This window comes from Lynx rufus, unplaced genomic scaffold (assembly GCF_022079265.1).
Source record: "Lynx rufus isolate CCGP_SWC_20201006 ecotype Redwood Valley unplaced genomic scaffold, mLynRuf1.p SCAF_6, whole genome shotgun sequence".
NCBI classification, from domain to species: Eukaryota; Metazoa; Chordata; class Mammalia; order Carnivora; family Felidae; genus Lynx; species Lynx rufus.
The window spans coordinates 30,721,138-30,747,005 of NW_025814878.1; the positions used below are offsets into that span (position 1 = coordinate 30,721,138).

At 36.1% G+C, this 25,868-nt stretch overlaps 1 protein-coding gene across 1 annotated transcript in view; it reads left to right on the forward strand.

The window, feature by feature from the left end:
- Positions 1–19,573: 19,573 nt before the first annotated feature.
- THEMIS (thymocyte selection associated) overlaps positions 19,574–25,868 on the forward strand; it is a 174,724-nt gene continuing 168,429 nt past the window's right edge. Inside the window, exon 1 of the mRNA XM_047101917.1 lies at positions 19,574–19,858. Within this exon, the coding sequence (XP_046957873.1) occupies positions 19,768–19,858 (91 nt within the window). The 5' untranslated portion in view covers positions 19,574–19,767. The remainder of the gene's footprint in view (positions 19,859–25,868) is intronic.

Sequence of the window (25,868 nt, forward strand, 5' to 3'; positions counted from 1 at the left end):
TTGCACTGTTGGTGGGAATGCAAATTGGTGCAGCCACTCTGGAAAACAGTGTGGAGGTTCCTCAAAAAATTAAAAATCGATCTATCTTATGACCCAGCAATAGTACTGTTAGGAATTTACCCAAGGGATCCAGGAGTACTGATGCATAGGGGCACTTGTACCCCAATGTTTATAGCAGCACTCTCAACAATAGCCAAACTGTGGAAAAAGCCTAAATGTCCATCAACTGATGAATGGATAAAGAAATTGTGGTTTATACACAATGGAGTACTACGTGGCAATGAGAAAGAATGAAATATGGCCCTTTGTAGCAACATGGATGGAACTGGAAAGTGTTATGCTAAGTGAAATAAGCCATACAGAGAAAGACAGATACCATATGTTTTCACTCTTATGTGGATCCTGAGAAACTTAACAGAAACCCATGGGAGAGGGGAAGGAAAAAAAAGAAAAAAAAAGAGGTTAGAGTGGGAGAGAGAGCCAAAGCATAAGAGACTCTTAAAAACTGAGAACAAACTGAGGGTTGATGGGGGGTGGGAGGGAGAGGAGGGTAGGTGATGGGCATTGAAGAGGGCATCTTTTGGGATGAGAACTGGGTGTCGTATGGAAACTAATTTGACAATAAATTTCATATAATAAAAAAAATTAAAAAAAAATAAAAGTTCTCTTACAAGAAAAAAAAAGTCAGCTATGTATGATTCTTTTTCTTTTTAATGTTTTAAAGTTGATTTTTTTTTTTTTGAGAGAGAGAGAGAGAAAGAGACAGAGAGTACACAAGCAGAGGAGAGGCAGAGAGACAGAAAGACAGAATCTCAAGCAGGCTCCATGCCATCAGACTAGAGCCTAATGTGGGGCTTGAACTCATGAACTATGAGATCATGACCTGAACAAAGGTCAAGAGTCAGATGCTTAACTGAATGAACCACCCAGGCACCCCCAGGCATGCATGATTCTTCTTTTTTTTTTTTTAAATGTTTTTATTTATTTTTGAGACAGAGAGAGACAGAGCATGAGCAGTGGAGGGGCAGAGACAGGGGGAGACACAGAATCTGAAGCAGGCTCCCGGCTCTGAGCTGTCAGCACAAAGCCCGATGCAGGGCTCCAACTCATGGAGTGTGAGATCATGACCTGAGCTGAAGTCAGACGCTTAACCGGCTGAGCCACCCAGGTGCCCCAAGCCATGCATGATTCTTCAAAATCAATACCAAGTCTTGCAAGAGGACCTTAAGTAGTAGTGGTTAGGTTTCTCCAGATATCATTGAGATAAACTGATTAGTGTTAATTTATATAGAAAGAGAAATTTTTTTAGAAATATATTGACATCTCATGAAATCCAAAGAAATGTTGAACCATTAGGCCTTCTAAATGTAGAAAGCAGGAAAGACAAATCCTAGATGCAGGGATTTCTGGCTAGCTCTTTAAAAATTCTCACTTGAGTGACAATTCCCAATTTCCAGCATGTCTTTTAGTTCAAATTCTAAATTTCTAATGAAGAGAATCTCATTGACCTCGTTTGTCTTGGTGTTGGTCCCCCTTTAATCAACTGTGGTCCACAAAGTGATCATAACAATATGACTTGAGAGGGTGTCCCCTGGTGAACATTCCAAGAGAAAGGGAATTAAGATAAGCAGGGGCTGGGCAGATCAAAAATATGTTAAATAATGATCATCCTGATGAACTGACTCAGGGAAGCACTTAAAACTGATGATCTGAGGATTAATGCGAAAGACTAGATACAGTGTTCACAGATTCCAGATTCTGCTGCTCTAGTTCCTGTGCTCTTTTAGTATTTTATCAATTCTATACACAGTATCCTTCTAATAAATTCCCCCTGTTTATTTTATTTTTATTTTATTTTATTTTAAAGTTTATTTATTCTGAGAGAGAGAAGGAGAGAGATTGGAGGTGGGCAGATAGAGAATTATAAGAAGGCTGTGCACAGATAGTACAGAGCCCCATGTGGGGCTCAAACTCACAAAACTGAGATCATAACCTGAGCTGAAACCAAGAGTCAGATGCTTAACAGACTGAACCACCCAGGCATACCCCCTTTTTACTTTAATTAGCATTTTTATGTGTTGCTTGCAACCAAGGGACTCTGATACAGAGATTGGTAGCAGAAGCAGCTGTAATGTATTATAGTCCCAAAATGAAACTGGAAGATTGACTCCATTCTGCTCTCTTGACTTTGACTTCCAGACCATTTCTGAGATAGCCCTGGGAAGGGTTTGGGGACTATCCCACTTTTATAACCCTTCTATAGTTTGTGAGATTTTGGATTATTTTAGAATTTGAATAATCTAATACTTTGTCATTTGTCAGGCTTTGTTTTCTCTAGAAATACAACTCAAACTTTTTCCCATTGTTTGTTTGTGTCTATTTCCATTTCGTGGACCCATCGACTAGATTTCAAAACAAGTGATATTGCAGAATCAAACCCTTTGATTCTAATGCTGGCCTAGAAGTCTCTGTTCCTTATCAGTGGCTTTGAGACTGGGTGTTTGGACCTGTCCATCAATATAATGGCCTCCATTTTGTCCGGTGCCTTGGGGCAATCTGAAACAATTGCCTGGCAGTATGATCTTTAAGGTCCTTGACTACAAGCAATAGAAATTGACTCTGGTTTAGGCAAAAAGAAAAACATTTTTAAGCAAATTGAAGAGTTCACTGATCCTATCAAAAGGTGAAACTATCAGATTTACAATCTAACAATGCAGCAGGAAGTAATTAACTATTTTGTGTAAGCATTCTTAACTACTGAAATGAATGAATGCCATCCATTTTATTTTTCTTACTCCCTTTGTCTTACTGTTCTCATAATTTAAGTTTCCCACAGAGAGGATGTGGTTCTAGCTTTGGTCATCATTCTAACTCTTTGCTTAGGTTTATTTTTTTCAATAAAGGAATTTAATTGCAATGCAAAACAATATAAATATTCTCTTTAACACTTTCTATAAGTTTCAAGATATAAAATAATTTTTAAATTAAAGAAATATAGGGCTGATTTTCTGAATCTTACCATATTTCCACTTGACATAAAATAGGAAATTCTGCACTCCATTTTAAATGCTGGAAAAAAGTTTGTCCATTCTTCTTCCCTACTTGCTTTTCCCATAAGAGAAGCTTCTTTTGTGACAACATTGGGATAAAGGTTCCTGTGTGGTTTTACCTTTTTCTCTCTCTCTACCCATCTGTTTCTCTCTCCTGCTCCCAGGAAGATCACTTATTCTCTGCTCCACCTTTAATTGGTAAGTATAGCCAAATTAAGGCCCAAGACCTGTTTTTTAGAGATAGTCCTGAAAGTCTGACTTGTGAAAGAGGCTGTGAGTTTTCCTAAATTTAGAATCTGAAACTCCAACTCTCTCCACTGCCAATTCCAAACTCTAGACTCAGGAGAAGGTGATTGGAGGATCCAATTCTAGTTAATAGTCACAGATATGTTCTCTAGCCCAGCTATACCAAAAGAAACAACAAAAAATAAATACAAGAGTCATCATTTTGCTTCTTATGTCTGTTTTCAATTTTGTTTGTTCCTAAAGGGGAGGTATGATAAGCCCCATTCAACACTCCAACAAAAGCTTTAAAAGGTTTTGCCGTGGCTCTTCTAAAAGTAGATTTTCCACAAATAGGGCAAAAAATAGATCCATCAGTAAGGTACAGTTATAATCAGACTTCAATATATGTAAAGTTAAGATAACATGAAGTTGAAAATAAAATGCTGAGGAATAAATATAACCAAGGAGATGAAAGATTTGTACACTGAAACTATAACACATTGATCAAAGAAATCAAAGAAGACACACACAAATGGAAAGAGACCTTGTGTTCATGGATTGGAAGAATTAATACTGTTAGAATGTCCATTCTACCCAAAGCAATAGCAATCTACAATCTACAAATTCAGTGCAATCCCTATCAAAATTCCAGTAGCATTTGTCCACAGAAATAGAAAAAACAATTTTAAATTTGTATGGAACTACCTAACACTCCAAATAGCAAAAGTAATCCTGAGCAGGAAGAACAGAGCTGGAGGAATTATAATTCCTGATTTCAAATTCTATTACAAAGCTAGAGTAAGCAAAATATTATGGTATTGGTATAAAAATACATACATACCAATGGAACAGAATAAAGACCTCAGAAATTAGCCCAGACATATCCAGTCAACTAATTTTTGACAATAGGCCAAGAATATACAATAGAGAAAGAATAGTCTCTTCAATAAATGGTATGGGGAAAACTGGATATCCACATGAAAAGAGTAAATTAGGCCCTTATCTTACACAGAAATCAACTCACAATGAACTAAAGACTTAAACATAAGATCTGAAACTATAACACTCCTAGAAGAAAACATAGGGGAAAACCTACTTGATAATGGTCTTGGGAATAATTTTTAGATCTGACACCAAAAATACAGGCAATGAAAGCAAAAATAAGCAAGTGAGACTACATCAAACTAAAAGAGTTTCTTCTCAGCAAAGGAATCATAAAAAAATGAAAAGAGAACCTACAGAATGGGAGAAAATATTTGCAAATCATCCACTGGATAAGAAGTTAATACCCAAAATACATAAGGAACTCAGACAACTCCACAGCAAAAAACAAATAGGCCAATCTAAAAATGGGTAAATGAGGAGTGCCTGGGTGGCTCAGTTGGTTAAGCGTCCAACTTCATCTCAGGTCATGATCTCGTGGTTCATGAGTTTGAGCCCTGCGTGGAGCTGTGTGCTGAGAGCTCAGAGACTGGAACCTGCTTCAGATTCTGTGTGTGTGTGTCTCTCTCTCTGCACCCTCCCCCCAACTCACACTGTCTCTGTCTCTCTCAAAAATAAATATTTAAAAAAATGGATAAATGAACCAATAGTCATTTTCTCAAAGAAAACACATAAATGCACAACAGGTATATGAAAATATAATCAACATCACTAATTACCAGAAAATGCAATTGAGACCACAATGAAATATCACCTCAAACATGTTAGAATGGCTATTACCAAAAAGTCAAATGATAACAATTGCTGGTGAAAATGTGGAGAAAAGGGAACCTTTGTACACTGTTGGTAGAAATGTAAATTGGCAAAAGAATAATAGAAAACAGTATAGATTTTCCTCAAAAAAATTGAAAAAAAAATAGAACTACCATATGATCCAGCAATCCCAATTCTGGGTTTATATTCAAAGGAAATAAAAATAACATCTCAAAGAAATAGCTGCACTCTCATGTTCACTGCAGCATTATTCACAGCAGTCAGGATATGGCAACAACCTAAGTCTCCAAAATATATGTATATATCTATATATATTACATATATGTAATATATGTAATCACATTACATTTGATTCAGCCTTAAAAAGAAGAATCCTTCTATTTAAGACAACAGGGATGAACCTGGAGTATATTATGCTAAGTAAAATAACCAGACCCAGAAAGATAAATATCACATAATCTCATGTATACGTAGAATCTTAAAAAAAAAAAGATGAAGTCATTAATACAGAAAGTAGAATGATGGTTACTAGGGGGAAAGGGTAGACATTGATCAAAACTTGCAAACTTTCTGTTATTAGATGAATAAATTCTGGAGACCTAATGTATAACATGCTGACTATAGTTAATAATAATGTATTGCATACTTAAAATTTGCTAAGAATTAGATCTCAAATGTTCCCACCACACACACAAATAGGTACTTACTTGAGGTGATGGATATGTTTGTGATTCTATTAATGATTGCATTCATCATTTCACAATGTATACATTTATCAAAATATCAAATTGCTTATCTTAAAGTTTTATTTTTCAATCATGCCTCAATAAAGCTGGAAAAAATAATATGTAGCTGATTCTCAAAAATGATTCAATTCCAAAAATTAGCAATTCTTTACGTTCGCTGGTAGTATATAAAAGAAAGTCAAACTGTGTTTCAAGTCAATTGCTCTTCTGGTAACCAAACTATGTGCATTTATAAAATATTGTACTTGGAATTTTATTTATAATACTACTTTATTTCAAACAAAATAGGGCTTTGTAGAGGTCATACAGATATGTCTTGATTCTACTATAGAAAAGGTTCTTCTTCTTCCTTAAACTCTATCATTATATAGAATAATATATAGCATAAGGGATTCATGCAGTAGAGATTTACAAAGTGACAAGAAGAAGGAATATACATTTTTCTTAGTATCTTCACAGATATGCCCTTATAGGACTAGTAGTGTAAGACTTAGCATCTAATGTTTCTCTGTACTGTTCAGTAAGGAATTTGAGAGCAATATTTCCTCTAGATTAAGTGCTACAAAATACACAGTCCTTGATTGTCATTACCAATTCAATACCAGTAGCCTAGAAATATAGTACATGTGACTGAATTCTAAGGCATGAACTATAAAATATTGCTCAGGAGAAAAATATTTAGCCTTTTTATGTGGTCAATATTTACTTCAAACACAGAGTAAGTAATGCTTTGGGGATTAAAGGCCTGGATTTATAGTCCTACTTCAACTGAGAAGTCTCTCAGTGAGACAAATGCCCAAGCATTGGCCTGTGTCCAGGTCTGGTCATGACTTTACTGTTATCTTGAGGAAAAGAAAAGGAGGGTAGAGGCAGAAATTAACCTGGGTCAGTTTCAGATTATTCAATTAGATACAATAAATATGTAAAGGCCATTCGTTTGTTCTTTTAGAAAATATTCTTAGCACAGTGCTTGGAGCTATGAAGTGCATGCAGCTAAATTAGACACAGATCTTTCCCTTTAGAATTTTAAATCCAGAAACAGAAAAGAATACAAAAGTCCACATAATAAGAGATGGTTGGCTACTGAGACTTCTATGAAAGAAGAGATATTTGAAAATAGTTTAAAGATCAAAAAAAGGCTTCATAGAGGTAAAAGAATTAAAGCTAGAACTTAAATGATGAATGTGGGAGACATTATTTTTCCCCACCCAGTATCTATTTGCCTTTCTCTGAGGAATCACTTCCTACTTCACTGTCCATCCAGCTGTTTTACATTCAGTGTCAGAGTGGGGCTGTCTAAGCTGGCCAGGAAGAGCCCTACAGTCATCTGATCACTAAGGTTGTTCAGGGATGGATGGGTAACCCAGTCAGATTGCTGAGAAACACGTACAATAGCAATCTTTTCCCATTGGAAAAGGGACACGGTCCTTAAAAATGAGGTTCTCTTTGCTTAGACGACAGGATTCATGGCAGAAGCACTGGAATGTGTAACTTCAGGTGAGGCGCTGAAGGCCTTCACTTCCATACTAAATGGATTGGACTTGGCAAAATAAAACTATTTTTGTGTGAAAGGTTCTGCTATAGAATACCAAAAGGCAGATGACATTTGCCATATTTTCAAGGAGATTATGGCTTTCCAGGGTGCCTGGGTGGCTCAGTCAGTTGAGTGTTGGACTCCTGATTTTGGCTCAGGTCATGATCCCAGGGTTGTGGGATTGAGTCCCATGTTGGGCTCCATGCTAAGTATGGAGTCTGCTTAAGATTTTCTCTCTCTCTCCCTCTGCCCTTCTCCCCTGCTCATTCTCTTTCTAAAATTAAAAAAAAAAAAAGATTATAGCTTTTGTTTTTACATTTGCCTGATGCTTTTAAATGTTTTTCAGTTATAATGTGTCTATTAAAAATTGAGTTAGACCACAGAAGTTAGTCAGAGTCTAGATGTCTAAATTTTCTTAAAGAAGGGTTCATGTTTCCAGTGAGAACTCAGACTAGTCCTAGACATAAGAGATTCCTGAGTCTGAGATGATATGGAAGCTTGGAAATAATAAAGTGAATTCCATAGCTCTTTAATCCTTTTAGGCTAAGTATATGCTTTAAGATCTGAGTAAGGTTTAGACTGGCTTTCAAAGGAAGGTAAGACAGAGTGGATAAGCTCTGTCCATGGCTATTAAGCTCATGACATTTTTTGAGAAAATATCAGATTGTCTACTGCTGGCAAACTACCATTAGTCAGTCAGCTCTGTGACTGAAGAGATCATACCTGTTTGGGGTTAGTAGAATATCTCCAATACTCAGTTCAGTGTCTGGCATATGGCACAAGTTCAATATCTATCAAATAAATGAATGAGTATATTGCTTTGGTTATTGCAACTTTATAACTTTAAATAGATAACTAAGCCCATATGCATATGTACTTTTTAATAAGTTTAATAAGTTAAAATGACAATAATAATATTAATAATATTAAACATCTGACCAGCTTAAGGATTAGACCATACCACTACCTTTAAGGTCCTTGAACACATCTCTTTCCTTCTTCCCTACAATATTTGTAGTAACCTGATTGTGTTTCTTATTTCTTTGCTTATAATATTACATATGAATTGAAATAAGCATTTGCATTAAGTGTAATTATATTATTTGTATTATTTTGTGACCTCTTTTATTCTTGTGTTTGAAATGCACTCATGTTGGTGTACACACTTGTATGTACAGTAATTTGTTTTTTACTCTGCATAATATTCCAGTGTAGGAATAGGTCCTGTTGTACTTACTCATTCTACTATTGCTTTTGATTATTTGTTTTTTTTTTTTTAGTTTTATACGCATTCATATGTTAACATGCACTAAATTCTTCCATACAGCAAAACATAATTATTAACTCGGACTTTAATACTCTATATTCTTGCATCTCTCTTCTGTATCTTAGAAAAAAATAATTAGGCATCTCACTGCTAGGTGATAAAGAGCTTATAAAAGTGATAATTGCCTGGGAATGCCAGGATGGAATTCAGATTGTGATAAAAGAATCTAACTTATTATTATGTATAATATGTGTATTATGTATACAGTGGTTACATAAATGTATCATGTATTTATGTATAAATGCATAACATAACCATATTGAAGGAATTGGAGAAAAAGATAGCATTTTACTTGATGAATTCTTAGCTATTTCATGTGTACAAAAGAAAGAGAAGGAAAGAAGAAAGAAAGAGGGAGGTAGGAAGAAGAAAGAAAGAAAGAAGAAAAGAAGAAGGAAGGAAGGAAGGAAGGATGGAAGGAAGGAAGGAAGAAGGAAATTGGATGCACTAGAAAGTAATGAAATCTAAAGTCATTCTTTTAAATAAAGTGAATCTGTAAATCTCTCACATTGTTATCTTTTCAATCCCTTTCTTTTAGATTTTTACTTGGGGTAGGGGGAGGTATAGTTTCTCAACAAACTGGCTTTAGGTAATAGGAATCTTGACTGAGGTGCAACACCCACCATTCTCTCTTCATCATTATATATATAAACACATTTATATAAATGTATATATATTTTTTGGCATTGGTCATTATTTTATGTGTGTATGTTGTTTATTTTTGTTGCTATCTCAGTCACTTTTCTCATAATCAATCTGCTATTGATAGTACAGAATTTTAGTCACCTGGACTTTGACTCAGTCTGGTGGTAACAGGTGAAAAAAAGTTTAAAATGAACAATATATATACATATACATATATATATATATATATATATATATGACTGGTTAAGCAAAAGGTTTAATGCTCATGAAACTTATTTGGGTTAAAGAAATACATACCCTAAGTTAAATCTGTCAAACTAAAATATTTAGTTTATTTTACATATATTTTATTTTACATATATTTATTTTACATATATTTAACATATATTTTAATATTTCATTTTTCTAATAGATTTTATTTTTCTAATATAATTTATATTTAATATATTTAAAAAAATTTTAGGTCTGAAAAGAAAGCCCTGATTTTTTCAAGAGGTTGGAACTTAATGTTTAATTTGTAATGAAAAATTGTTTTAAATCTTTAAAAATTTATTTTTTCTAATGCTTAGGATTCAGTTGTTTCTCAGACTCTAAAATGTTATCGCACTGATAGGTAAATGACATCCCTGATTATCTTTCAGATATAACAAATGTGTGAAAAAAAGAAAAGAACTGGTAAAGTGGGAATATCTTTTCTACAGGCATATTGCAGTTAAGTTGTTAAATAATGCCATATAAACATCAGAAGAAAATGGTAGGGTTATATCACAGGAATTTCACCATTTGGAGAGAGAACATGGAATATCTTTCACGAGGGAAGGGGTTCTATTTTCAATCAGTCACTATGGTTCAAAGAGAGGGCTTGAGTTCCACAGCAAGGGAAATGTCAGCTCAGGATTCACATGATGCCAACATCCACATCTATCCTCTTTGCAACATTCATGTTTCAACCTGTGCTCCTGCTCTGGGTGATCTGGCAATAGGCAGAACACCATGGAAAAATATCCATCCATTTGAGTAAAGGTGAGCAGGTTAAGCTACCTAACCACCATTTAAATTTAAAAATAAGCCCCAGGACACTGTTCCTAGGGAAACCCATTCTTAACTTAAGTCCTTGGGTTGAGTATCCCTCCTGTCCCATAAAGTAGCCTGCTCATTTCTGTGGAGAACTTTATACATTAGATTATGATTCTTAAGCGGTGTGCATGGTCTGCTAAAATGTAACCTTATTTAAGGGCTATTTATATCCTCAGTGCCTTGTATTATGAAAGTAAGAGGCAGGTTCGATAAATGTTTACTGAAAAAAACAATTAAAAATTAGGGTAGAAAAAAAGGATACCTACAATGATAAACTTACTTGGGAAGAAATGCTAACCTTGCTCTGAGTTTCATTCAAAAGAAGAATTAGAATGCTAGGAGGCAGGTACTTTGAAAATGAGGCCCTGATAAAGGCACACACTCATAGTTTGTGAGATACTCATACAAAGAGTGACTAGAGAAGAGAGAGGGTGTGGTTTAGCAATCTTTTTAAAGATATGCCCATGTGCATTTTAACAAGATATATAGTTTTATAGCAGGCTTTAATTTTCTTTCTGGATCATTAAAATAATTCACCCTTATTATAAATTAAGAAGTTACCTAATTGTATCTACAGTTGAAGATGAAGATCAAAGTGCTGCAAAGTGATCAAAGTGCTGCAAATAGGGAGCCAGATAGCCCTGGGGACACCTACAGTATGTATACTGTGAATTTGCCCATCAAACACCAATTTCTCCTTTTGTTGGTAACAGCACACTGACTTTCCTTGGAGACTTCTCTCCCAACTCTATTTTTGTGACTTAGCTGTGACAAGAGCCTAATAAAATTCCATGAATTTGACTTGGGCAACCAGCATATTCCGTGTCCTCAGTCACAATGACTGGTTGAGAGATGGACATGTGACCCAAGTTGAATCAATCAGAGCTTATCCTGGGACTTTTCCTGGTATGACTAGGAGGAAAGAGTCTCTTTCCATAGCACATGGATCTATGGAGATAGAAATTTTGAGTTGCCAGGTGTCACCACGAAAGCATGATCTCCCTGAAATGCAACTCATGCATGAGAATGTTGAACCCGATGCTCTGATGTTGTATGTTTGCTCAGAATCAGTTTATCCTGTAGCTAGAATTGCTTCTTAACTCATCAATGACTTGAAACCATCAATTCCACATTTTAGTTAAGCCAATATTAGGGAGTAAGTCCTCTTTTCAAGGAAAGGCTTTTTTTTATTATTATTGTTATTTTAGAAATAAGGAGGAGAAAGTTTTGGAAAATTAAGAGATTTAGATACCAGTCAAAATGATCCATCTCTAAGTTTAGTCTTCACTCAAGAAATACTCTGTCATATTCAAATATTAAAATATTGGTTTTAAATCCCTGCTTTGCAGTTTATGAGTTTTTTGTTTGTTTTTGTGTTCAGCTAGTTCTGCTCAATGTTTAGGAAAGTAGCTACTGAGAGTTTAACAAAGGAATAGACATCTTGAGCAAAGCTTGTTTTTAGCTTTTCTTTGTTTTTTGTTTTTTGTTTTTTTGTTTTTGTTTTCTAACATTACTACTCTTAGGGCAGATATGATTGGCAGTGATGGCACTGGCTAGAACTCTATTGTTTCCTTTTAGGTGGGTTAATGCACAGGGCTGTCTCTGTTCTTTGGTAAAACCATTGAGGGGCAAGCTCAGGGTTTGAACAGAGATCTTTCTCTACAAGAACTTTCCAAACACGTTTGAGTTATTGGCATAATGTGAAGTGCATCTTTCTGAGAGAGAGGCCCTCAGACACAGGTGACGCTTACGTGAGAACAAAAGCTTTTGGTCACAAGGATTTCTTCCTACTTTTCCTAAAAGAAAGGACCAAACGGCACACACAGGATGTGGCCGCGAGTCGTGTGGAGCACACTACTTGAGTTGAGTTCTTGTCACTTGCAACCTATTCATTGCAACAGAGAGACTCCAGATAATAACCACTAAAGAATAAGCTGCCAAAGTTTTGTTTTTTGAGGTATAGTTGACAAAAAAAACGTTATGCTCATTTCAGAGAAGTCTTTTAATGAAGGGAGGAATTTGGTCAGATTAATACCTTAGAAAGGTCAAGTAGATTTCACAGTGAGGGAGGAAGGAGGTTTTCAAGATTTGATAGTCTAAGAACTATCACCCTCATGTAGGCAAGAGATGGCGGTGGCCTTCTTTATGTAGGTGCAATAGACTTGAGGAAACATAGAAGACTTGAGAAACATCCCAGCAATAGACCTGGATTTCCTCATTGACTGTGTGATAGAGGGTATGACACAGAGGAAGATGTCATTAACAAGACCCAGGATTCTGGCTTAAAAATTGGATGGAAGTTATTACTATTTCCTGGGACAGAGAATATAGCAGGAGAGGCAGACAGTGGAGTTGTTTCTTCAAGCAAAAGAAACATTCAATTTTGGGCATGTTGAATACAAGATTTGAAAAATATCCAGAAGGTTTTATATAGGTCTAGTTATGGACCAGAGACAGATTTAGAAGCTATCACTATTCTGGTCAAGGTCAGAGGTCATCATATTGGACAGCCTTTTAATTGGTTTGTTTTTGATCAGCATTTCCTTTTCTGAGAATAAGTTGAAAACTTTTAGTAAAAAGATCAGGTTATTTCACATAATATTAATTTGCCTATCACTCTTAAAAATGAGACTTAGTGGCAAACATGTAAAGTTTATTTCCCAAGAAAAGTGTCATTTTTTATTTTTATTTTTTTGAAAATTTTAAAACCCAACACCATCGGGCCTGTATTTTTTCCTGACAACAATTGGCGAGTTATGCAACAGCTGCTCTCCATGGGGCCCTTTGTCCAAAACACCTTGTTTCTTAGACTTGACCTTGTGGTGCTTCTTATTACCTTCTACATTGCATTTAAGGTAGAAATTACATTTGAATATCCAAAATAAATGTGAACAAGAACACAACGTTTAGAAGTCAGAGAAAAAGGGGGAACCTGGGTGGCTTAGTTGGTCTCACGGTGTCTGAGTGGTTTGAGGCCCACATTGGGTTCTGTGCTGACAGAGAAGAGACTGGAGCCTGATTCAGATTCTGTCTCCCTCTCTCTGCCCTTCTCCCACTCACACTCTGTCTCTCTCTCCAAAATAAATAAACATTAAAAAAAATAAAATCTTAAAAAAGTAGAGAAAAAGGAAGCTGAAAATTTGACCTAGAAGAGGTAAGTAGAAAATAGAATGAAAAGTTAAGGTAGCCAAGTAAAGAGAGTATTTGAAGGAAAAGAGTATGGCTATGAGTATAAAGTAAGATAAGGAATAAAAATGTTGAGAAGATATAATACAGAGGGATACAGTAATAGGTGGCTTAGATAAAAGCAGTAAAATGAAGGTGCTAGAAATTACAGAACTAAAAAAGTGATCTTTATTCAAGAGGAAAAAAAACCAGTATTTCACTGACTTTTAATTTTTGATATCGCCACTCAAGCATATTAAAAATATAAAATTTGGTACTTATTCTAGATTTTGTTGTCTATGCTGCTTCTCCTTTATTCTCAATTTTTAGCATTATATAGTTAGCATTTTTCTCATATCAACAATTTTCTTTAAAAACATGCTTTTTAGTGGCAGTGTAGTATATAATCATATGGATAACTTATGTAAATAACCTCCATTCTTTTACTTGAGGTTTTTTCCTTTTTTTTTTTTTGCCATTAAAAGTAATAAAGGCTTCAATGACTGGTATAAATAGATCTTTCTGTTTATCTGATTATGTTTAAATGTAACATTTAATGTACCATTACTAGACCAAATTGATCTCAAGATAGATCACATAAGTTTGCAGTACATATAAGTGACTATATACTGCACCCTCAGCAATATGGGTTTTATGAATTAAATATATGGCTGTTCTCTGAGCTGTTGATTGCAGTTGACCTTTTTTTTTTAAGATTGTATTTTTAAGTAATCTGTATATCTAATGTGGGGCTCAAATTCAGAACCCCAAGATTAAGGGTCACATGCTCTATGAACTGAGCCAGCCAGGCACCCCAAGTGCTATTGGCCTTTGAACAACACAGATTTGAACTACACTGGTCCACTTGTAAAATTTTTTTTTTTTTTTTTTTTTTTGGTGTAAAAGCTTCATTGTTTCCACTTGGTCCCTAGCTTGGGCGAGAGCTCCAGGGTGGTTAAAAAGCTGCCCAATGGCTGCAGGGAGAGACTCAGGCAGAAGCCCTGACCTCAGGGGGATGCAAGGCTCTGGGCCCCGCAGGCTCCTAGTTGTGCTTGAGGGTGAGCTTTCGGAGAGATGCTCTCCCGCCCAGCCTGCAGAGGGGAGCTGGGTGGCCGCCATCCCTGATGCTGTTCACCTCTCATCCTGGAAGTGGCTCCTCCGAAGTCCCAGAGGTGGGGTCTGCACCGGCAGATGTAAAGCGCCTGGGTCAGGTTCTTGGCCAAAGCGCCTGGGTCGGGTTCTTGTCCAGGACCGTGGCGGCTTCGGAGTGTCCTGGGTTTTACCCACTCATCTTGGGGAGGCTTCTGCACGTGCGGGAAGAGGGCGTGGCTTCCGAGCTGGGTTTTTGTCTTCAAGAGACGCTGGAAGGCCTCACACGTCTCAGCAAACTCCCGAGGAAGTGGCCGGCGCCTTCCAGAGCCACATCATCACGTTGGAAATGGAGACCCAGAGAGAGGTAGGTGTAGGAGGCCTGCAGATGCTCGTTGGGGGCAGGGGGCCGGGGGCGAGGGGTGGGGGGCTCCACCTTGGTGGAATAATTCTGATGAACCTGGGGCTCATGGTTGACTCGCAGTAAGGAGTTAAGTGCAAAAATCGGCCTTGGCTCGTCCTCGAGGCAGGGGATAGCTGAGAAGATGGCTCTCAAGGCCGTGACTGGGGAAAGAGATTGGAGAATGGTCTGAGGCTGGAAAAAGGGGTGTCCCCGGGTTTCTTCCCGCAACGCTGGTGAAACAAGAGACAGATCGCCGGGAGCCCGCACCGCATGGCTATGCCCTGAACAGCTTTGGAGAATGTTCAGCTGTTGTCTCTTAACATGTTGCTTCTCTCTCTGTCCCCTCTCTCCTTTCATTTAGGACGCAATGTAAACAGAAGACCTTTTCGCTATGGCTAAAATGTTTCTTCTGTTCTTAATGTTGAATTCTTTTTATGTCTCTGTAAATAGAGTAATATTTTCTTCTTCCTGTTTCCAGCTAACAGCCTTCTCTTAATATATGTCCAATCTTCTGTCTTGTTTTGTTTTTTAATGTTTATTTATTTTTGAGAGAAAGAGCATGAGTGGGGAAGGGACAGAGAGACAGGGAGACACAGAATCCGAAGCAGGCTCCAGGCTCTGAGCTGTCAGCACAGAGCCCGACATGGGGCTCGAACTCGCTGACCGTGGATCCTGACCGGAGCCGAAGTCAGACGCCCCTGTCCAATCTTCTGTTAAATCCAACTACTGAATTCTTAATTCAGTTATTGTTAGTTTTCAACTCTAGAATTTCATTTGATACTTTTTATAGATGGCCGTTTTCTACTGAAATTCTCCTTCTTGCTTTCTGTTTTGAACATATTAATCAAAATTATTTTATTATTTTTTTAAGTTTATTTATTTTGGAGAGAGAGAGACAGAGAGAGAGAGAGAGGGAGAGAAACAGATCGTGAGCAGGGGAGGGGCAGAGAGAGAAGGAGACACAGAATCCAAAGCGGCCTCCAGGCTCCGAGCTGTCATCACAGAGCCCAACACGGGGCTTGAAACCACAGACCCTGAGATCAGGACCTGAGTAGAAGTTGGATGCTTAACCAACTGAGCCACCCAGGTGCCCCGAATCAAAATTATTTTAAATTACATTCCTGATAACTCCATATTGGACCTTTTTAAATTATCAGACCCTAGACATTGTGTTTAAAAAATTATAGAAGTTATGGTTGCTTTCCCCAATGACAAGGTTGACTTTTGCTTTTGTTTGGCAGTTAAAATGGGGGCAGATCACCTTAATCCAATCAGAGATTGAACTAATTTTGATCTGGCCTTCAATATTGGTAAGGCCTGTCTATTTATAGTCAACCTTTCTTTTAGGGAGTAGCGTTCAGGGGCCCCAGCTGAAAACACAGGGTATTTACTGGAGCTCTTTCCCGTAAATGAAGGCCCAGTCTTCCCACCAATGAAACTGCTAAAAGTGCTGCTTGGTTTTGTCAGCTTCTAACCGATCACTTTCTAATTGGTGTCTCATACATCAACCCTGTACTATTTTTGAATGGGCAAAACCCTGAAGGGGGAAAATGGACAATTCATTTCTCTGTTTCCCTGGATGCCTTGCTAGCCCGAAATTCCAATTTTTATCTCGCTAGTTATGTGAAACTGCTAAAACTTCAACTTGGCTTCTCTCCTCCTTAACCACCACCTATGTTCCGCTTCTCAGCCTCTCTCTTTGTGCCAGTTACTAATCCACAAATGCCTCGAGGAAAAAAGAAGTGTGGAGAGTTGGGTTCCCCTCATTGTGTTTCTCTGCTTTTCTGGACTTGGCCTTTCAGGTCCCGACTGCCCTGATGGCTCTTCTGTTCCTTAAAACAGAGTTTCAAAAAACCATTCACTTTTCTAGTTGCCCTTTGTAAGAGAGTTGGCCAGATATAAGCTCATAGCCAGAAACAGAAGTCCTTCAATATTTTTATTTTACATATTAATTAATAAGTTCTCTTTATACATCTAGGACATCAGTTCTTAATTTGAGTATGTGCTTCCCCACCCCCATTTTGTTAAAGCTTCTTTTTGATTTATAGACATAATTCCTATCTCTGTTGTCAAATCTATTAATCTTTTCCTTTAAGACGTTCATTATTGCTTAGAAACAAATTCTTTCCTGGGGCGCCTGGGTGGCTCAGTCAGTTAAACCTCCCTGATACCAGCTCAGGTCATGATCTCACAGTTCGTGGGATCAAGCCCCATGTAGGTAGGGGCTCCCCCCTGTCAGCACAGAGCCTGCTTGGGATTCTCTCTCTCCTCCTCTCTCTGCCCCTTCCCCCCATACTTTCTCTCGCTTTTGAAATAAATAATAAACCTTTAAAAAAAAAAGGAAAAGGAAAAGAAAAAATATTTCTTTACTTTCTCCAGACATTTCTCTACTTTTCCTTTGTTTTATTTTTATTTAAATTTAATTTTTAAATTTATCTAGATTTAATTTTGTTGCATAGAATTTTAGGAAACTAACTTCTATTTCATAAATTATTTAACAACTATTTGTTGAATAAAACATTCTTCTCTACCGCTTTGGGATTTCACCTTTTTCATGTAGTAAATTATTGCTTGTACTCTGGTTTGCTTCTGAGCCCTCATTAATCTGATTATTATTACACTTGTAATCTGCTGTTTTAGTTGCTGAACTTGAGTCATCCATTTTACTAACTCGTGATTCAAATGCCGTCTCAATGCCTTTTTTTTGTCAATTCTGTCTTGGCTGTTCATGTCAGGATTTCCTTGCCCTACAGTGTCAGAAGTGATTAGGATCTAGACTAAAGTAGTAACAGTGGGGATACAGAGCAGCAACAGAAGACGTGATATTGAGTATTGCCACATTTTAGAAGGCTTGAGGGATTTGGAGGCCGGAGATGGCCTTTCCCCTGATGCAGCCTTCTGATTTAGGAAACTGGGAGAATGATAGTCTCATTAACTGAGATTGCAAATGTAGGAGAATCAGATTGTGACACAAACCAAGGGTCATCTGTTCAAAGAGCAGAAGCAGGGTATTATACATAACTGTAAGATATTGGTGATGTTTCAAAAAGGCTTCATTGGCTACTAGGATAGAAAGTTGATTTGGGAAAACTGAAAAACAAAAACAAAAACAGCAAGTGAAGTCTAGCTTGGATTAGGTGTTGTAGCACCAGTTCTAAAAGATGTGTGATTTTTAAGGAGCAGTCCACAGCAGCCTGTTTTATATATTCTGCCAAGTAAGATATGCTGTTAGGCTATAAACAATGTTTGCACTGGATTAAGGAGCCTGAGTTTGGGACGAGGAGTACAGAAGCAGACTGATCAAATTTGGGAGATGTGGGGGCAAAAGAGTTGCAAGTGAGGAAGTAGAAGCTACTAGTGAAAAACTTTTAACATGACCCCATAAATTCTAGTTTTGTAAAGAAAGAAATGAAACCAGGCAGATTATTGCAAATGTCAAATATGATTCTAAGAGCTGAAAGAGTTTTGCAAGCTCTGTCTCAAACTAAGGCTATGCTTTTATTGCTTGGTTATTTATGTGAAGGATATGGTGGAGCTGGGGTGAGCCCTGACCCCCTCTGTCTGCCTATGCTGTCTGAAGCCTGAGGCCATAAGTTTCTCAACAGAGAGCCTGGAGTCCAATTTGTAAGGAGAATGTGCAGCTTCTTAGTATCTTTCACCTGTATGTATACCAACTAGTCTTCCTTTACTCATCCTTAAAGAAACTTAGAAAATATCAGCTTGAGTTGTATACACTAGGTCTGAAACACTGTTTCTGCTAAATACAAAGAATAGAGAGAGGGAGAATTTTTTAAGAGATCTTTTTCAACCAGGCTCCTCTGGCTTCCTTTGACTTCAGGCCTTTTCCCCAGTTAAAGTTTGGACCACAGAATCAAAACTGCAGAATTTTAGCCTGGGAAGAAATTGTTTAATTTATTTGACTCCTTCTACTTTTTTTTTTTTTTTTCATTTAATAATTGAACCAAATTAGGCACAGAGAAGTTAAGGCTGAAGTCACCTCTACATCAAAAGCAGAGCCAAACCCAGGAAACTGTTTCCTTGCAACAGATTTAGATACTTTCACTATACTGTGGTGATTAAAAAATTCATGTTAATTTACTGGATTAATTTACTGTTTCACTTTGCATATTGTACCCCTCCCCCACCGTCCTTTAAGATTCAGCAAAATTTTTAATGTGGAAGAATAAAAACTGGTTTCGATCCTCTCTTTTCAGAGTATCAGATTTCTCAAAAGAGCTGACACAAAGCACTTTTGTAACCAAATTTAATATGAAAGCACTGAGAGTATGCAAATAAGGCACAAAGCCAAATTTTAGAAATGAACTAAAGAGATAAAGAATTAACATGGTGCCATTTTTAAGATTAGACTCTCGTCCTGTATTCCTGTTCCTTTCTGGTTTTGAAAAGCCACAAGCAACTCTCACTCCAGTCTTGCTGCTGTTGGCTGGCAACAGACAGAGCAAGCTGCTAATCAGCTCTCATTTTTTTTTAGCATTGTCTGTTTAGACATGCTCACCACCCCCCCCCATCCTGTTCTACTTCAGCATCAGAAGGAAATGAAGCCACAATGAGAACAAAAAGAGCTGTCACACCTTTTGTCCCCTGCCTCCTCCTTCCCTCTTCACAGTCTTACCCACATAGAGCTACTCCACCCCAGTTGGACTGTAGCGTGACATCCCTGCCTGCCTGAGGGAGGAATGAGAAGGGGAAACTACAGCTGCAGACGAGTGACACCCAGAAGCCAGGAGCTTCTGTAAGTACCAGGTCTGCACAAGACCCAAGTCAGCGCAATGGCAATGACGCTGGAGGAATTCGTTCACTCCCTTGACCTCAGGACCCTTCCCAGGGTTCTAGAAGTCCAGTCGGGCATCTATTTTGAAGGTAAGCACTCTCCTATCTCTTGGCTGGCTAGAAAGTTCTCATAAGATATGTACTCTTGGAAACCGGAGGGGGAAATTTTAATAGAAAATATGTGAGTTCCTTTGAAAGGAAGGTGATCACAAAAGAGAGAAAGTAACTGACAAAACAGTCACAATCTAAGAGTGCTAGAGAAGAGAAACTAATAGGACTCTGGGGTAGATAGGGAAAAGGAATGGAGTGAAAAGCGTGAGCTTTCTGGAGGCCTTCAGATAGTCCAACATGAGTGGTAAATTATTTCTGCCTCTTTGAAATGGGTTATACTCCAAGAGTGAAGAGTCGCTATCCATGTTTATATTTCTAGGATATAAAAAAAGTATTTTTTAAAAACAAAAACAATTATTAAAAGCACAGTGTTTAGAAAGAAAAACTAACCAAACTCTGAACCACTTTGCAATGTTGCTTATGCCAACATTTCTCTCACTTCTTCTGGAGTGGCCTAACTCCTAACTCTTTAGATAATGACATTCTTATCTGAAGGCATATAAATTAATATCTACTAATTGCAAGATAATTTTTAAGAATCTGTATTGAAAAATCAGGGTTTCATTAAGATTATTTAATAAGTTAGTGTGCTTCGATGTGACTTATGATGTTAGTTCAGTAGAAAAATGTTAAAGCCTATTAACAGGTACCCTAGAATCTTTAAGGAATTACTTTGAATACATGCAAGACAAAGAGTTATTTTCTAGGAAAATATATATTTTTGGTCACAAGAGTGGTAGGGTTGAGGCAGTAATAGAATTAGATCCAGACAAACTACTGGAAAATTAAGGTAAATAACTTCTGGCAGTCCAATCTTTCTCATTCAAGACAAAATAATGTGTTACATATATATTATTATATTATGCAATAAAAATTGACAAATTTCAGACCTAGTTCATACACACACACACACACACACACACACACACACCTCTGCTATGTCAGCTTAGCACTGGATTTTGTTTAATTCATTTGTCAATTGATTATACGGAATCAGACCGTATTTTTCCATGTATACAATATTAAGAAATGTATCTTTGTTCCTACGCCAGCCCCAAATCATTTTTTTTTTTTTGGTTTCATCGTTTGTGTTTTTGAAGCTTTGCATACGAAATTACAGAGATATTTTTATTATTGTATACCAACTTTACAGTTTTATATTTCTCATTTAGTTTTTAAACCATTTGGAGGATTAGATATGGTATAGAGGGATCCAGTTTTAGATTTTTCCATATAATAAATCTGATTTCCCAGTACCATTTGAGAAGCTAGTCATCCTTTCCCAATTGATTTATGTGGCTACTTTTACATCATATTAGGTACTCACATCTGGATCAGTCTATCTCTGAAATATTTCTTCTATTCCATCAGTCTGTTTTTTCTTGATTGTGCCCAAATCACCCAATGTGTGTAACAATGGTTCCAGGCTAAGTGTTAAAATATATTTCATGTATAGACCAGTCCTTTGTTTCTACTCCTTTTTTCTAAGTTGACTTAGCTGTTCATAGACCTTTTAATTATGTTTTTAGAGAAATTAGTTACTTAAGAAATCCTAGTAGAATTTGCATTAGATTGTATTGAGTTTATAGATTAACTTGAGAAAAATTGACATCTTTATGTCATCTTACAAAAGAATATAGCATGTCTCTCCATATGTTCCGACCATCTTCATTCTTTACTACGTCACTACTATGTTACACTTCAATTAAGAGAAAAGAGTGAACAACTTGATGAATTTTTACAAGTAAACACATTTATATAACCACCACTGTAGTCAAGAAATATAACATTGCAAATATTCTGAAAGCTCTAGTTTGTGCTCTTTCTCAATCATTATCCACCATCTTCTCCATAGGTAACCATTATCCTGACTTTTGTCCATTTATGAACTTACACAAATGAAAAATTATAGTATGTATTCTTTCTGGTTGGCATATATGTTCAACATTATCTTTGTAAAATTAACCCATGATGTTCTATATAGTGTGTATAATAGTCTGTTGGATAAATATACCACAATTTGTTTATCCATTCTATTGCTAACGGACATTTGGATTATTTCCACTTTGGAGCTGTTACCAGTAATGTCATTAACATTCTTGTCCAAGTGTGTTCACTTGTATGTGCATTCAATTGGGTATATGAATAAGTGGAGTTGCCATGTCATATGCTATGTTATGTTCAGCCTTGATAGATAATGAAAAACAATTTTTCCAAGTAAGTAGTTATACCAATTTATATTCCCACCAGCAGTCTATGAAAGTCCCAATTAATCCATGTCTTTGGTAGCACTTGATGTTATCAGTCTTAGTAATTGCAGTTATTCTGTGAAGAGTATAAGGGTAGCTCATGGTTAGTTTGCATATCCCTGGTGACTAATGGCCTTTTAGAAATGCTATTTTTTTTTAAGATTTTATTTTTAAGTAATTTCTAAACCTAACATGGGGCTCAAACTCACATCTCTGAGATCAAGAGTCACACGCTCCACCGACTGAGCCAGCCAGGCACCTAGGAAATTCTATTTTGTGAAAGACATTGTTCATGTCGGTGGCTCATTTCTTTATTGGAGTTTATAAATTTAAATACACACATATGTGTATATATATGCATTTATATGTATGTATATGTGTGTGTGTGTGTGTGTGTGTGTGTGTGTGTGGAGAGAGAGAGAGAGAGAGAGAGAGAGAGAGAGGGAGGGTCCTGACCCTTTATCAGTTTTTGTCAGTTACCTGTGTTGCAAATGTCTTCTCTCAGTCCATAAATTGACATTTCATTTTCTAAATGTCACCTTTTGATGAATGGAAGTTTTTAATTTTAGTGTTAATGTAGTCAGTTTATAATTATTTTCCTTTTTGTGTGTTGTCAGAATTTTCTTTATCCTAAGTTCATGAAGACATTCTCTCAGCATCTATTCCATTTGTTTACTCCCTCCTTTAGATCTGTAATCTACTAAAATTGATTTTTTTTTTGTATATGATTTGAGGTTGAGATTAGTGTTTATTTTTTTCTTCTATGGAGCCAATTGGTGCAGTGACTTTTATTGAAAAACTGCCTTTTTCCTACTGTCTTACTGGGCTACATTATTCATTAACAGTGTCCATACATGTGTGGGTCTCCTTCCACAGCATCTATTCTGTTCCATTCAACTAATTGCTATTCTTACATTAATTTCACCCTGTCTTAGTTAAAGCAGGTTTGCAACAATACATAATTTAGGTTATGTTATGTATGATGATATGCTCTAAGACCTGTGGTTCTCAAACTTGGTTGCACATGAAACACCTGGGAAATATCGAAAATATCGATGCCTAGGTCTCTCCTCAGAAGATAAGGATTTAATTATGTGATAAGTGCGGTGTCCCCATCAGGTTTTGGAAAATCTCCCCGATGATTATAACATGCAGCCAAAATTGAGAATTATAATGTAGAATAAGTTCTTCCAATTTATTATTCTCTTTCAGGTTAGGCAGTGTGAATTTTCATATATATTTCATGTACATTTAACTTACCAACTTCCACAAAAGTGTTCTTGGCATTTTGCTTAGCAATGCCTTGGTTTAGAGAGAATTGGCACCATTTAAAATTTTTTTTTAATGTTTATTTATTTTTGACAGAGAGAGAGAGACAGAGCATGAAGGGGGAGGGGCAGAGAGAGAGAGGGAGACACAGAATCCAAAGCAGGCTTCAGGTTCTGAGCTGTCAGCATAGAGCCCAACATGGGGCTCGAACTCACGGACCATGAGATCATGACCTGAGCCAAAGTGGGACACTCAACTGACTGAGCCACGCAGGTGCCCCAAATTGGCACCATTTTAAATTAAGTCTTCTGATCCATAAACCTGGTATAGCTATCTAGTTATATAGATCTCTTTTCATTTTATAGCTTTTTTGTGTGTGGAGTTCTTGTACTTCCTTTTATTCTTAATTTGATTTTTTTTCATTCCATTATAAAAATAGTACCTTTTGAAACTTTCATTTTCTCTTTGTTGTGTTTGTTGAATTCTAAAAGCATATCTTTAGATTATTTTGGATTTGTTATATACACAGTCATGTATTTTATGAACATTGACAGATCTCATCTTTTCTTTCCAATTTTTTTTTTTCAGTTAAAGAACTGATTAGTGTTTCTAATGTAATACTAAATAGGAGTAATGATAACCCCCCCATCTCTATTTACAACCACAGAAAATTTCAATAATTCATCTTGAAGTATGTTTGTTTTAAGTTAAAGAAGTATCCAATTTTCTAATAATAATTTTTAATCATGAATGTACATTTAACTCATCACATATTCTTTCTGTGATTTTTGTGATGATTATGTTTTTTATATTGATTCATTTTTAAAATGTTAAATAAGCATTTTCCATGAGGAATAAAACCAATTTGGTCATATAACACTAAATTTGGTTCACTATTTTTTTTTTCTTTTAGGATTTTTATATCTCTTTTAGAGAATGAAATTGGCTTATAATTTTTATTTCTTATAATGTCCTAGCCATGTTTTTGTACTGAGTTATGTTGAACTTAATAGAACTTCTTTGGGTAGAGTCTTTTTCAATTCTTTTAAAGATGTGCAAATATGGTGTTACTTCTCATTTAAATATTTAGTAGTATTCTTTTTTTTTTTTTTAATATTTAGTAGTATTCTTAATGAAACCATTCTGAGCTGGAATTTCTAATATAGAGATCTTTTTAATTATGACTTCCAAGTTCTAAATAGTAAGGTCTTCCTATCTATGAGCAATGTTTCTCTCTCATTAAAACAAAAACAGAAAAGCAAAACTCATCTTCTAGATCATGTATTAGAGTTCAAGATAATGTTTCCTAGAATGCACACACTTACTTACATATGTGTATATACATTGCTATATTGACTAATAATCATATATCTTTTGTTTTCACATTGATTATCACCGAAAGAAATGCAAGTAAATATCAACAGTACTAATGAACACTCATTAATTCTAATAGTTTATCTTTTTTATTTCATTGGCTTTCCTAAAACCAATAGATACTGATATTATTAGAAAGTATCAAGAGTTGCATCACTTTCCTACTATATTTTACAACCTTTTTTTTTTCTTACCTTCATAGTAGTCCAGGGCCTCCAGTAGTATATAAACAGTAGTGAAAATCCTTGTCTAATTCCTAATCATAAAGGAAATGCATCAAAAATTCCTTCTTTTTAAGTGTAATGTTCTAAAATTGGTATTCAACCTGGGGCGCCTGGGTGGCTCAGTTGGTTAAGCATCCAACTCTTGATTTCGGCTCAGGTCATGATCTCATGATTTGTGAGTTCGAGCCCTGCATTGGGCTCTGTGCTGACAGCATAGAGCCTGTTCGGAATTCTCTCTCTCTCCTTATCTTTTTGCCGCTCCCCTGCTTGTGCTTTATTTCTCAAAAATAAATAAGTAAACTTAAAAAATTAATACTAAAATTGGTATTTAACCTTCACTAAATTAAGGAAGTTTTCATCTATTTCCTGCTTGCTAGGTGTTTTCATAATAAATATATATTGAACCCAATGAATATTTTTCTCTTCATTGATAAGATAATAATGTACTTTGGCTTCTTTAGTCTGTTAATACACATTACCTTTAAAGATTTTTTTGAGTTGAAGAATCCTTTCATATTATATCCACATTTTCAAAATACAATGTAGAAATTTAATATTATATTTAAGATTTTTGCATTTAATCATAATTGAAATGAACTAATAAATTCATCTGTTTTAGATTCAAGATAAAACTAGCTTCCTGAAATTAACTACAGAGAATTAAGCATTTTCTGGGTAATTAAAAAAAAAAAAAAAGAGAAACTTTTAATTTCTTCCCTAAAATTTGCTAGAATTCTCCTGTATGAACTACTGACTAACCACAGAATTTTTTGGAGGGGAAATCAGAATTTGGTTTCATTAATATTCTCTATTCCTTTGCTTCTTTTATTGATTTCTGACTTGATTTTCATTATTTTCTTTCATTTCTCTGTT